Genomic DNA, 15,254 nt, shown 5'->3' with positions numbered 1-15,254 from the left:
TAGAATGACTCCCAGATGCTCCTTGATGAAGTGCAGAAAAATAGTTTCTAAACTGTAGCAGAGCTGCCCTTGAGCAAAGGAGATTATTTCCAATTCCACATTTCTACTTAATGAGGACTAATCAAGTTCCTCTCAGAGAAGTGTGGCTGTCCCTGCAGACGGTGCAGTTGGTCAGTGATGAGCGTTACCTTGGAGAACCTGCGGCTGTACTGTGCCATGGCGTTTGGATCAGGACACTCCAGTTTCTTGATGATCTCAAAGGTCTGGTTGAGCTGAGTGAAGACGTCCAGCACGGAGCAGGAGAACAGAGCATGCTCTGACATCTGCTGGAACTGGGAAGAGTAGAGAACCTCAGCAAACCAAACACACAATTATTGTCTATGTCTACTTGATATATTCTACCATATTATAATAGACAGAACATGAACGATAACAAAATTCTTCATTCAACACTTTTCATTTACTTCTTTCAAACTAGAGCTGAAAACTGTGAAAATATGTTGCTTTTAGATGCAAAGCACCTCATGAACCTGGCTTTTAACTCATCCACTGTCAAACTGATATTTAGTCCCACGTTCAGCATCTGAAAATATAGGCTGTGGTAAAATGTAAAAGTTTTTTTTAAAACTAGCATTATTATTGTTATTGCGACTATTATTATTGTGATTATTATTGTTATTGTGATTATTATTATCATTGTTATTATTATTGTTGGGGGGAGGGATGTCTGGACTGCCCTACTTAGCTTGACACCATCGCGACCCAACCCAGGAGAAGCAGCTGATGATGAGATGAGATGATTATTTTTATTACTGTCCATCCATTATCCAAACCTGCTTATCCTACACAGGGTCGCGGGGATGCCGGAGCCTATCCCAGCAGTCATTGGGCAGCAGGTGGGGAGACACTCTGGATGGGCCGTCTCTCTCTCTCTCTCTCTCTCTCTCTCTCTCTCTCTCTCTCTCTCTCTCTCTCTCTCTCTCTCTCTCTCTCTCTCTCTCTCCACTCTCTCACACACACACACACACACACACACACACACACACACACACACACACACACACACCTAGGGACAATTTTTACGGCCGAGTCACCTGACCTACATGTCTTTGGACTGTGGGAGGAAACCCATGCAGACACGGGGAGAACTTGCAAACTCCACACAAAGGATGACCCCCAAGGTTGGACTACCCTGGGGCTCGAACCCAGGACCTTCTTGCTGTGAGGTGACTGTGCTAATCAATGCACCACCGTGCCACCTGGCCAAGTACAATTGGGGAGAAAAGGGGGGGGGGGGTCCAAAAAAACAAAAAGCTAAAACATTTTTGGGAAAAAATTATTATTATTATTGTTTGAACCCAGCCACTGGAGATGTACAAGTGCATTCTTAGTGCCGGTTCAAGCCTAAATAAATGGGGAGGGTTGCGTTGTTCGATCATTGCTTGATGCAATCTTAATAAAAAATTGATGTGTTGTAGCTTTTGTAGGCTGATGCTGAATGAAAAAGATATTAAATTATTTTCAGATTCAGTCAACAGAAACAACCAAATGACCCGTGAGTGCTGGACAGGATTCAGATAAGAGGGTCGTGATACAGCCACAGATAAACAGGGAATGATTTGTCCTTCTCTGCTTTGGCTACATCTAGCTGATAATCAGAGTTTATTTGATGCTCTTCAACAATAAATCTTGAAACTTGACTAATATTGAGCACTAACTACAATAAAAATCCACTTTTAAAAGAAAATAAATAAAGGAGTATAAAGATCAGGAGAGTAGTCACAGCGAACACGTTCCTTAGTGTTCACTGCATCTGGCATCATAGGAGGTATTGTTTTGGACTCAGTATGTGTGAGACTGTGGTGAAGCTCCTGAAGGAACTGTTAGAAAGGTGGCCAATTACGTAGTACAGAGATAACACAGAGGGGCTGGACAGAAAAACAATTTTACTCCTTCTCTCTTGTCTCTCTCTAGGGCCCCATGCATGAACTCCATGGAAACGTCTTCATTCTCATCCAGCCACTGGAGCACAAACGGCAGGAACCACCTGCAGGGTGAGGAGGTCTCATTAAAATCCTGTATGGTCTATGTATATGAACCACCTACAGGGTGAGGAGGTCTCATTAAAATACTGTATGGTATATGTATATGAACCACCTGTAGGGTGAGGAGGTCTCATTAAAATACTGTATGGTATATGTATATGAACCACCTGTAGGGTGAGGAGGTCTCATTAAAATACTGTATGGTATATGTATATGAACCACCTGCAGGGTGAGGAGGTCTCATTAAAATACTGTATGGTATATGTATATGAACCACCTACAGGGTGAGGAGGTCTCATTAAAATACTGTATGGTATATGTATATGAACAACCTGTAGGGTGAGGAGGTCTCATTAAAATACTGTAAGGTATATGTATATGAAACTCTGACTTGATTATCAAAACCGAGGTTAGCATCGAATATTACCCCAAGATTCCTAGCAGCCTGCTTAAGACTACCTGACAGACCACCGAGATTAGTACCAGGAGGGCTGACGGAATTCGGGGGACCACACAGTAATTTTGCTATTGCTGTGTGTGATGTGAAGAACCCAACCACGTGTATTCTGATCCCTATCATCTAATAAGTTAATGTTTCCTCTTCCTATATGCATGAACAGGAAGTGGTTACTTACGACGGGTAGTCTGGGACAACTCCCTTGAAGCTTGGCAGCTCCTTGATATACTCATTGTGGAGCCATTTAACCTTGAAGTGAAGGTTCATGTAGTCGGTACTCTTACACAGTCTGTGCTTCTCGTGCTCTGTGGAGGAACAGGGAAAAGGAGATGAACAAAAACAGTGTGTGAAGTGTGTGGTGGGTAAGTTTCTGTGTTGTTGCAGTGTGAGCTGGAAAAGGTCAGTAAAACAGAGATGATAGTGAGCGGTAACATATAAATCCCTTAGCAGAATGTATAGTTGAATAAGCAATTATCCTGCCAGGTATACAATGTTAAACTGAACATTTTGTAGTGTAAAGGCAACAAAACACAAACAAACGGGGGCATCCAAGTAGGGTGGCGGTCTATTCTGTTGCCTACCAACATGGGGATCGCCGGTTCAAATCCCCATGTTACCTCCGGCTTGATCGGACGTCCCTACAGACACAATTGGCCATGTCTGCGGATGGGAAGTCGGACGTGGGTATTTTAAACAGGCGAACATAAAATTATTATCGGTGTCCGCCAATGTTTTTCTCAATAGCTGCAAACTGGCCAACAATTGTCATATCAGTGTAAGATTATCACATTTAGATTAAATACCAGCAAAATCAAAACGATGGCAGGAAATATGACAACATATATTTTACTTGATCCAGCAAAATATAATTTGGGGGTAGATGGGATATTTTGGAGGACACTGGGCATGTTGGAGTCTCACCTTCTATGGCATACTTCATGTCCTGAGCAAACAGGGTCCACATGACCTCAGCAGACACCTTGCCTACGTTCAGTTCTTGAGGGAACCTGAAAGGGAAATGGCAGGTTGAGACACCATCATGCAGTTATAGAACAACTTCAGGTAATATGAAATACATAATGGACTAATCATTAACTCTTAGAAGGGACGTTTTTTAGACACATTCTAAGGTGTGGAACACTTCAGAGGCTATTAGGAAGCATGGGAAACTGTACTGATACATACTGTATTGATTCGTAAAAGTGCTACACAACTACTACTACTACTTCTACTACTACTTTGGGCTGCTCCCGTTAGGGGGCGCCACAGCGGATCATCCGTTTCCATCTCTACCTGTCCTCTGCATCTTCCTCTGTCACACCAGCCACCTGCATGTCCTCCCTCACCACACCCATAAACCTCCTCTTTGGCCTTCCTCTTCTCCTCTTCCCTGGCAGCTCCATATTCAGCATCCTTCTCCCAATATACCCAGCATTTCTCCTCCACACATGTCCAAACCATCTCAACCCCCCCCCTTTTCTCCCTAATTGTACTTGGCCAATTACCCCACTCTTCTGAGCTGTCCCGGTCGCTGCTCCACCCCCTCTACGGATCCCGAGAAGGCTGCAGACTACCACGTCTCCTCCGATACATGTGAAGTCACCAGCCGCTTCTTTTCAACTGACAGTGAGGAGTTTCACCAGCGGGGCGTAGCACGTGGGAGGATCACACTATTCCTCCTCCCCCTGAACAGGCGCCCCGACCAACCAGAGGGGGCGCTAGTGCAGCTACCAGGACAAATACCCACATCTGGCTTCCCAACCGCAGACATGGCCAATTGTGTCTGTAGGGATAGCCAACCAAGCCGGAGGCAACACAGGGATTCCAACTGGCGATCCCCGTGTTGGTAGGCAACAGCATAGACCGCTATGCTACCTGGACACCCCCACCACCTCAATCTTGCCTCTCTTGCTTTGTCTCCAAACCGTCCAACCTGAGCTGTCCCTCTAATATACTCATTCCTAATCCTGTCCTTCTTCATCACTCCCAGTGAAAATCTTATCATCTTCATCTCTGCCACCTCCAGCTCCACCTCCTGTCTTTTCATCAGTGCCACTGTCTCCAAACCATACAACATAGCTGGTCTCACAACCATCTTGTAAACCTTCCCTTTAACTCTTGCTGGTACCCTTCTGTCACACATCACTCCTGACACTCTTCTCCACCCACTCCACCCTGCCTGCACTCTCTTCTTCACCTCTCTCCTGCACCCCCCGTTACTTTGAACAGTTGACCCCAAGTATTTAAATTCATATGCCTTCGTCACCTCTGCTCCTTGCATCCTCACCATTCCACTGTCCTCCCTCTTGTCACTGGAACTCCTGTCACTGTCTGAATCATTTGGCGACTTTATAATTGTGATTACAGCTCTACCAAATCCTCAAAACAAACAAATACACAGTCCAAGTGAATGTGTAAATCCCAACCCTAAAGCATCCAGATATGAAGCATTCTGTAATTGCAACCAGCTTTGGGTCTGTGGATTAAAAACCTTGTTTAAGAAACAAAGTCTGAACTATGAGACCTAAAGAAAAAAGAGAAAACTCCAAGGGGAAGGATGTTGTGTGATGGTGAAATGTTATGTTTCTTGCCAGTTTAAGAGAGCAAGGTACATGCTGATTACTCACTGGTTCAGTACAGGTGTGTAGGAGTTCCTGTCCTCCTCGATGATGGAGACGATAAGCGTGATGAGTTTGGGCCAGAAGTCCAGGTTCTTGATACTTGGGCCCTGCTCTTCCAGAGGGAGATCCTCCTTGTTCTGAATCAGAACACAACACAGTCAGTCATGAAAGGAGAACTGAGAGGATTTCAACCGATCAGTTCACATTGGGCCTGAAGATCTGAGAGCCTATACAATAGGAGTCGTTGTCCCTGCAGAAGTTCTCATTCATGCTCAGGGATACTGTGAAGTATCCTGATGCGAAAAGAAAATAACAAACAAACAAAAACTAACAATTTCTATTTAGCTTCCGCATTTTGAGGTTCCTCTTCATACCATGAGGGCAGCAGTATGGGTGAATGCAAACGATTTGCTCTAATTTCTACTTGGTGTTACTCTCCACAACAATAACTGTATTCATTTTATTTTATTTTATTTTTTGTGGATTTTTAGATAGATGGATAATTTTATTAGCCACACGACCAGGGCCGGTGGAATCCCCCCCCCCCTTTCCTCCCCAACTGTACTTGGCCAATTACTCCACTCTTTCGAGCCGTCCCGGTCGCTGCTCCACCCCCTCTGCTGATCCGGGGAGGGCTGCGGACTACCACATGCCTCCTCCGAGACATGTGGAGTTGCCAGCCGCTTCTTTTCCCCTGACAGTGAGGAGTTTCATCAGGGGGACATGGTGTATGAGAGGATCACGCTATTCCCCCCAGTTCCCCCTCCCTCCTGAACAGGCGCCCTGGCCGACCAGAGCAGGTGCTAGTGCAGCCACCAGGACACATACCCACATCTGGCTTCCCAGCTGCAGACACGGCCAATTGTGTCTGTAGGGTCGCCCGACCAAGCCGGAGGTAACGCAAGGATTCGAGCTGACAGCCCCGTGTTGGTAGGCACCGGAATAGACCGCCACGCTACCCGTTTTTTCTTACCTTTTTAATCTTATATTTCTAATGTAAATGCAGTCTATAATTAGAACCGAGAAAAAGGTGAATATAAAATTTCAAATGCAATTTCATGAAATCACTGGCCTCCAGAATTGGACATTGGTCACCAGTATCAGTTGTCCTTTTGCATCATAGCTGATGGCGTTGTTACTGGTCACTTTACTGTGAAGTTGTCATACAAAATTTTAGGGTGATTTTTCATGCCAATTTAAGATATTCTTATCAAATAGTCCATTACATCATGAACTGTACTATTCCTTTCTTTCCACCATGTGTTTGGAGCCATGCTAAAATTTCCTCAGGGTGACCACTTTGTGACTCACTGTGTCCAGAGGTTGGTACTCTCTGCTGTAGAGCTCATGACAGTTATTAAAGATGTAGTCATAGGTGGAGTTGAGGCAGGCCTTGACACAGTCTCTCACCACCTGGCTCGCTCTGGGAGGAGACTGCAACTCCTGTACCTGAAGAGACAAACCAACCAATATAAATCAGGCTTGATTGGGGGATATCGTGCTATGTATGTCACCTGTTTCACAACTTAATACTAATACTATTACTACTACTACTACTATTACTGCTACTACTACTTCTACTGCTAATACTGCTACTTTCAGTTGCTCCCGTTAGGGGGCGCCACAGCGGATCATCTGTTTCCATCTCTTCCTGTCTTCTGCATCTTCCTCTGTCACACCAGCCACCTGCATGTCCTCCCTCACCATATCCATAAACCTCCTCTTTGGCCTTCCTCTTCTCCTCTTCCTTTGCAGCTCCATATTCAGCATCCTTCTCCCAGTATACCCAGCATCTCTCCTCCACACATGTCCACACCATCTCAATCTTGTCTCTCTTGCTTTGTCTCCAAACCGTCCAACCTGAGCTGTCCCTCTAATATACTCGTTCCTAATCCTGTCCTTCTTCATCACCCCCAATGAAAATCTTATCATCTTCATCTCTGCCACCTCCAGCTCCACCTCCTGTCTTTTCATCAGTGCTACTGTCTCCAAACCATACAACATAGCTGGTCTCACTACCATCTTGTAAACCTTCCCTTTAACTCTTGCTGGTACCCTTCTGTCACACATCACTCCTGACACTCTTCTCCACCCACTCCACACTGCCTGCACTCTCTTCTCCACCTCTTTCCTGCACTCCCCGTTACTTTGGACAGTTGACCCCAAGTATTTAAACTAATCCACCTTCATCACCTCCACTCCTTGCATCCTCACCATTCCACTGTCCTCCTTCTCATTCATGCATAGGTATTCTGTCTTGCTCCTACTGACTTTCATTCCTCTTCTCTCCAGTGCATACCTCCACCTCTCCAGGCTCTCCTCAACCTCCACCCTACTCTCACTACAGATCACAGTGTCATCCGCGAACATCATAGTCCACGGATACTCCTGCCTGGTCTCGTCTGTCAATCTGTCCATCACCACTGCACAACTTGTTTCACAACTTAATGTTCAGGAAACTATTTGATGCATTTATAAGCAAAGCAAGTAAATGCCACCTGCCCAGAATCTGTACAGGGAAATGAGTGAACAAGTAGAAAGAACAAGGAAAGGAAAGGAGAACTGCAAGACCTGCCCTACCTTCATCCTAAAGAAAGTGATACTGGTTAGAAGGTCCACGGTAGACTTCAAATCCTGTAGCCGGTCTTTACTGCTTGCAGGGAAATGGTTCTAGGAGAAAATAAAGTTATAAACATTTAACTTTTTAAAAACAAAACAATGAAAATAAAAATTGTGCTTATGAAAACATGTCACATTAAAAGAGAGAACTTACACCACATAACATGAACATCAGTGTCATCAGCATAGCGCTCATCACAACTACAAACAGATGTAACGTATGATACCCTTTTTTGAAAACGTATCAAATGACTAAATTATTTCAAAGATCGTGAAATAATCTAAAATCGGGAGATGAGAGTGTTAACATTCACATGTTGCAGATATTTTCAATTTAAAAAAAATGTTTGTTAGCATCCAAACTAATTAATGTAGGTTGCAACCAAAACTGGGGGCACACGGTCTGTAATCAGACTCGGAATCAACTTTATTCATTAGACACAATATCGAAATAAAACGAAAAGAAAGTTTTGTGTGCATCTAAATAAGGCCAATGGTTTGTGTTAATTATTGTAATCCACTCAAGAGGAAAAGACCACAATAAGATCTCCCTAATCTCAGACGACACTTCCATCCATCCATTATCCAAGCCGCTTATCCCAATGGGGGTCGCGGGATGCTTGAGCCTATCCCAAGGCAGCAGGCGGGGAGACACCCTTGACAGGCCGCCAGATCATCACAGCCCCCCCCCCCCACCCCCACAAACACACACCCCCACACACCTAGAGACCATGACTACGTCCAATCCAGCTGACCTACATGTCTTTGGACTGTGGGAAGAAACCGGAGTCCCCGGAGGAAACCCACGCAGACATGGGGAGAACATGCAAACTCCACACAGGGGACGACCTGGGACGACCCCCAAGGTTGGACTACCCCGGGGCTCGAACCCAGGACCTTCTTGCTGTGAGGTGACTGCACTAACCACTGCACCACCGTGCCACCCAGACGACACTTCATATCTCCAAAATGTTTCAAGAAAAAATTGTCAACTTTATTCATGTTTGAGTTTGGGATGTTGGCATTTATTCTTTTAAAACTTAATTCAACGGTTAACACGAATTCATTCTATCTCATCTCATCTCATCTCATCTCATCTTCAGTCGCTTCTCCGGGGTCGGGTCGCGGTGGCAGCAAGCTAAGTAGGGCACGCCAGATGTCCCTCTCCCCAGCAACGCCCTCCAGCTACTCCTGGGGGATCCCAAGGCGTTCCCAGGCCAGATTGGACATGTAGTCCCTCCAGAGAGTTCTGGGTCTACCCCGGGGTCTCCTCCCAGCTGGACGTGCCCGGAAAACCTCCAAAGGAAGGTGCCCAGGAGGCATCCTGATCAGATGCCCGAACCATCTCAACAGGCTTCTTTCGATGCAAAGGAGCAGCAGCTCTACTCCGAGCTCCCTCCGGATCTCTGAGCTCCTCACCCTATCTCTAAGGCTGAGTCCAGACACCCTACGGAGGAAACTCATTTCAGCCGCTTGTATCCGCAGTCTCACCCTTTTGGTCACTACCCAAAGCTCATGACCACAGGTGAGGGCTGGAATGAAGACTGACTGGTAAATTGAGAGCTTTGCGTTCCGGCTCAGCTCCCTCTACACCACAACAGTCCGGTACAATGTCCACATTACTGCTGATGCTGCACTAACCCACCTGTTAAGTTGATTTTTTTTTATGTAGAATGAATTCCAGGAATTTTGCTCTGGTACCAAACTCCTAGAATTCATTCTACATAAAGATAAAGAACTACAACTTGAAGTACAAGATTTATGTACACCCAATCAACATGATCAGTTTTGACAACATCAGTGTGTAGTGATAGTTCAGTCTTACCCTGTAAGTTGAGAGGTCAATGCGCAACGAGTTGTGTAGCTGGTCCAAAAGCTTGACAAAGCGTTCTTTCTACATGGGTGAAGAGGGAAGACATGAGATAAATGAAAAAACGAGGAAACGACAAAAGGACAGAGTTGGACATCAGAGGCAGCAGAACAGAACAGACAAATGCAACCTATGGGGGACAGAGAGGATTATGTCGCTGGTTTACATTTCTATGCTTGTGTACTGGTGAGAATAGAATGAGAGAGAGAGACAGAGACAGAGAGAAGAGAGAAAGGGTGATTAACAGACAAAAGACAGAGACAGAAGCAGAGTCCATCTGAATGTCGCAGTGTGTCTGTGGGTGGCTCTCTCAAAGGTTGGAGGAACAGAGGAAGTGGGGATGACTGAACAGACAGACATAAATATGGACAGACTGACAAACAGAGACAAAGAGACGTTGTGTGTGTTCATGCTGATACAAACCCCAAAGTTGGAGGCAGCGAAGCGATCGGAGGCGGACACGTTGGTTGAAGCGGTGGTGTGGGCGTAGAAGGCGTTGATGTTGGCCAGCAGGGTGCTCATCACTGCAGGAACCCCGGGACACATGTACTTTGAAGACAGACAGGCAAAGTGCCTAGAGAGGAGCGGGGGAGGGCACCATGATGAGGGCCAGAAGAACCACCGCCACTTACAGATCAACTTAATCATGTATGTATAGGGGTTACTCTAACCTAGAATATTCCATCATTTACCAAATATTAAAAGCGTCTTCAGGCAATTCCAAATGCCATCCGTCATTATGGTGAACCAGTATAACTTGGTTTAGTTGGCTTCTTGAGAAAACCCTTACTTATATTCCTCTCAATTACAGTGTGGAGCAGAGCAAGTACTGTACAGTGACATTTATATTTATGATTCAGAAAGGGTATACAAGTAATCATCTTTGCTAAAGCATTATCAAAAACATAGCCTCCATGGTAGACAGATATATTGGCGTCTGTGTGAAGTAGGAAACTAGCCTTTAAAAAGTGCACTAGATATTGCCAGTGCAGGCATGTGCAGTTGCAGCATGAATACATTGCCATTCTTTTACATGTAACAGTTGTGTTGAGCACAGCCCTAGTGAGGCCTGTTGTAGAGCTTGACCATTATAACCCACACATACTCAAATGCAAAACAAAATAAAACATTCGCAAACTCGAAAACAAATGACAGGTAAAACCCCTGTCAATCACAGTGACGGATCATGATGCTATGTGTTGCAGTACCTACAAAGGACACTAGAGGGCTTTGACTCAAAACTGGGAGAAGGCGCCTCTGAATGCAGGTTGGATGTATTCATAAGTACACAGGTATGCAGAGGTTGGATTTGGGCAATATCATGTGACGGTTCACCGTGACTGGCCGTGCCTCTGTTTGGCCAGCAAGAGTCCTCTTGGGGGTCTTGTTTTCCCCTAATGGTTCCTAATAGAAACAGCCATTTCATCTCCCCCATCAGCTACCTGGCACGGTTAAGCTGAGGGATGGCCCACCGAAGTGCACTTTGTGTGAGTGATGGGCCCAGCTAACAGGCATCTGTATGGAGGATGACATTTCATGGAGACTGATCCGTCCTCAGCCCATTTATAATTGACTTTCCTTCATTTGGAGGCCACGGGGGAATGACAACACCACCAAATGGCTACTTCATAAGGGAGGAAAAGTAGAATGGGGGGGGGGGGCAAGAAGGAACAGGGGATGAAGAGATAGAGGTGACAGGTACATGGACATTTATTCCCTTTGTCCGAGGGGTTATCTTAGACTCACGTCATAGCCTGGTAGATTGATTCAATACCATAACGAATGGCAAACTCATCCACTATCTCCTGTGTCACGTCATCGAAGTAGACCTTCCAGGCTTCATCTCCATGAGCCTCTGGGATCTTCACCACCCCTTGGCCCAACACGTCGGTCGAATGATGGAACAAGTTCTGGGATGGAGAGAATCACAGTTAACGAAAACTCCCTTTGATTCTTTAGGATTTGAGTTCTCTTGACCAGTCTGTCTCACAAAACTCCTTAAACCTTTATCCAACTTTATCTATTTTTATGAGAAATAATACTACATGCTATATTTTACAAAATAAACCGTCTTAACTTGGGTATTTTTAGATTTATCAATGTGATTCCTGCTTCGCTGAATCACAGGACAGTCTACAGCCAAGATTGACAAAAGGTATAGGTGGGAGGTATAGGTGGGAGGGAGGGGATCTGACCCAGTGTTAGTGAGCAGGCCTTTACATTTTACTGCATTTCAGGCATTTACTTGAAGCTATTACCATCAGTTAAAAAGTGACTTGCTCAAGGACACTACAAAAGGGCAGATGGCTGCTGATGGGCACAGAACTGTTGTGCTGTTATAAAGACTGGACCGGTGACATTTTGGTAACACTGTATTGAATCCAAAAGAAGAAACTAGTAACTTAGCTTGTCCCCCATCAGGGAGGTCAGAGGGACAATCTCTTCAACCATAGGACTCCACTGCTGCCCAAATACATAGCATGTTTTTTGTTGTTTATAGTTTTAGCAGACATAAAGATATGCAGCTCCTGTGCTGAACTCAAACTCACGATGTTGTCATGAGACCTGCGTCTGCATGGCATGCACTTTGCTGGTAGAGCCACTAGCATGTCCACACTGTGTGAGCCTCAAAACAACCCATGCACCTGTGTGTTTAGGTCGCTGACAAACAAACTGCTGATGCCTCTGCAGATGCTACATCAGCTGCAAGACAATGCTGCAGGATGCAGTACCTCATGCAAGCACATCAGCTGCAAGACAATGCTGCAGGGTGCAGTACCTCATGCAAGCACATCAGCTGCAAGACAATGCTGCAGGATGCAGTACCTCATGTAAGCACATCAGCTGCAAGACAATGCTGCAGGATGCAGTACCTCATGCAAGCACATCAGCTGCAAGACAATGCTGCAGGGTGCAGTACCTCATGCAGGCACGTGTACTGCACGTGATAGGGAGCAACCTTCTCCTCTCCTTTGATCTCCACGCTGATCTGGAGTCGAATGGCACCCGATACAGCCGACTTGTCCGTTCTCTTCTCTGTTTGGAAACACATGAGCAACAGCACGGTTAACCTGTGTAGGCACAAAGCTGTACACACACACACACACACATCCATCCATCCATCTGTTATCCAAACCGCTTATCCTGCTCTCAGGGTCGCGGGGATGCTGGAGCCTATCCCAGCAGTCACTGGGCTGCAGGCGGGAGACACCCTGGACAGGCCATCAGGCCATCACAGGGCCCAAACACAAACAAACACACACACACAAACACACATCCCTTTTTTTGCATATGTATGTGTATGTACACACACACATGCAGACACACACACATGCATAAGTAGAGACAGACACAGACACACAGGCATTCACAAGTCATCATTCCAACTGAAGTCTGTGTAAACTCTGCCAGTACAACCAGGTATGTTAACAGACAGTCATGACAGTCTGTTATCATGTCAACACGACGGTCATGACAGTCTGTTATCATGTCAACATGACGGTCATGACAGTCTGTTATCATGTCAACACGACAGTCATGAGACAGTCTGTTATCATGTCAACATGATGGTCATGACAGTGTTATCATGTCAACACGACGGTCATGATAGTCTGTTATCATGTCAACACGACAGTCATGAGACAGTCTGTTATCATGTCAACATGATGGTCATGACAGTGTTATCATGTCAACACGACGGTCATGATAGTCTGTTATCATGCCAACACGACGGTCATGACAGTCTGTTATCATGCCAACACGACGGTCATGACAGTCTGTTATCATGTCAACATGACGGTCATGACAGTCTGTTATCATGCCAACATGACGGTCATGACAGTCTGTTATCATGCCAACACGACGGTCATGATAGTCTGTTATCATGCCAACATGACGGTCATGCCAACATGACGGTCATGACAGTCTGTTATCATGCCAACACGACGGTCATGATAGTCTGTTATCATATCAACATGACGGTCATGAGTCTGTTATCATGTCAACACGACGGTCATGTCAGTCTGTTATCATGTCAACACGACGGTCATGATAGTCTGTTATCATGCCAACATGACGGTCATGCCAACATGACGGTCATGATAGTCTGTTATCATGTCAACACGACGGTCATGATAGTCTGTTATCATGCCAACATGACGGTCATGACAACATGACGGTCATGACAGTCTGTTATCATGCCAACATGACGGTCATGACAGTCTGTTATCATGTCAATTATCATGTCAACACGACAGTCGTGACAGTCTGTTATCATGTCAACACGACGGTCGTGACAGTCTGTTATCATGTCAACACGACGGTCATGACAGTCTGTTATCATGTCAACATGACGGTCGTGACAGTCTGTTATCATGTCAATTATCATGCCAACATGACGGTCATGACAGTCTGTTATCATGTCAATTATCATGTCAACACGACGGTCATGACAGTCTGTTATCATGTCAACACGACGGTCGTGACAGTCTGTTATCATGTCAACACGACGGTCATGACAGTCTGTTATCATGTCAACATGACGGTCGTGACAGTCTGTTATCATGTCAATTATCATGTCAACACGACGGTCATGACAGTCTGTTACCATGTCAACACGACGGTCATGACAGTCTGTTATCATGTCAATTATCATGTCAACACGACGGTCGTGACAGTCTGTTACCATGTCAACATGACGGTCATGACGATCTGTTATCATGTCAACACAATGGTCATGACAGTCTGGTATCATGTCAACATGATGGTCATGACAGTCTGGTATCATGTCAACATGATGGTCATGACAGTCTGTTATCATGTCAACATGATGGTCATGACAGTCTGTTATCATGTCAACATGATGGTCATGACAGTCTGGTATCATGTCAACATGATGGTCATGACAGTCTGTTACCATGTCAACATGACGGTCATGACGATCTGTTATCATGTCAACACAATGGTCATGACAGTCTGGTATCATGTCAGCATGATGGTCATGACAGTCTGGTATCATGTCAACATGATGGTCATGACAGTCTGTTATCATGTCAACATGATGGTCATGACAGTCTGTTATCATGTCAACATGATGGTCATGACAGTCTGGTATCATGTCAACATGACGGTCATGACAGTCTGGTATCATGTCAACATGATGGTCATGACAGTCTGTTATCATGTCAACATGACGGTCATGACAGTCTGTTATCATGTCAACATGATGGTCATGACAGTCTGGTATCATGTCAACATGACGGTCATGACAGTCTGGTATCATGTCAACATGATGGTCATGACAGTCTGGTATCATGTCAACACGACGGTCATGACAGTCTGTTATCATGTCAACACGATGGTCATGACAGTCTGTTATCATGTCAACACAATGGTCATGACAGTCTGTTATCATGTCAACACGATGGTCATGAGACAGTCTGTTACCATGTCAACATGATGGTCATGACAGTCTGTTATCATGTCAACACGACGGTCATGACAGTCTGTTATCATGTCAACACGACGGTCATGACAGTCTGGTATCATGTCAACATGATGGTCATGACAGTCTGTTATCATGTCAACACAATGGTCATGACAGTCTGGTATCATGTCAACATGATGGTCATGACAGTCTGCTA

General features: G+C 45.2%; 1 protein-coding gene across 1 annotated transcript in view; it reads right to left on the bottom strand.

Moving 5' to 3' along the window:
* LOC130121798 (protein unc-13 homolog B-like) overlaps positions 1-15,254 on the bottom strand; it is a 176,474-nt gene that overhangs the window by 31,749 nt on the left and 129,471 nt on the right. Inside the window, exons 19-29 of the mRNA XM_056290699.1 lie at positions 12,533-12,648; positions 11,359-11,522; positions 10,036-10,186; positions 9,568-9,636; positions 7,704-7,793; positions 6,435-6,572; positions 5,130-5,260; positions 3,424-3,509; positions 2,681-2,807; positions 1,951-2,047; positions 189-332 (exon numbers count right to left, since the gene is read on the bottom strand). Coding sequence (XP_056146674.1) covers positions 189-332; positions 1,951-2,047; positions 2,681-2,807; positions 3,424-3,509; positions 5,130-5,260; positions 6,435-6,572; positions 7,704-7,793; positions 9,568-9,636; positions 10,036-10,186; positions 11,359-11,522; positions 12,533-12,648 — 1,313 coding nt within the window. The remainder of the gene's footprint in view (positions 1-188; positions 333-1,950; positions 2,048-2,680; positions 2,808-3,423; positions 3,510-5,129; positions 5,261-6,434; positions 6,573-7,703; positions 7,794-9,567; positions 9,637-10,035; positions 10,187-11,358; positions 11,523-12,532; positions 12,649-15,254) is intronic.

The sequence above is a fragment of the Lampris incognitus genome, chromosome 12, assembly GCF_029633865.1.
Source record: "Lampris incognitus isolate fLamInc1 chromosome 12, fLamInc1.hap2, whole genome shotgun sequence".
NCBI classification, from domain to species: Eukaryota; Metazoa; Chordata; class Actinopteri; order Lampriformes; family Lampridae; genus Lampris; species Lampris incognitus.
Note: the sequence above shows the minus strand (reverse complement) of the source record. Positions and strands in the feature narration are given on the sequence as shown.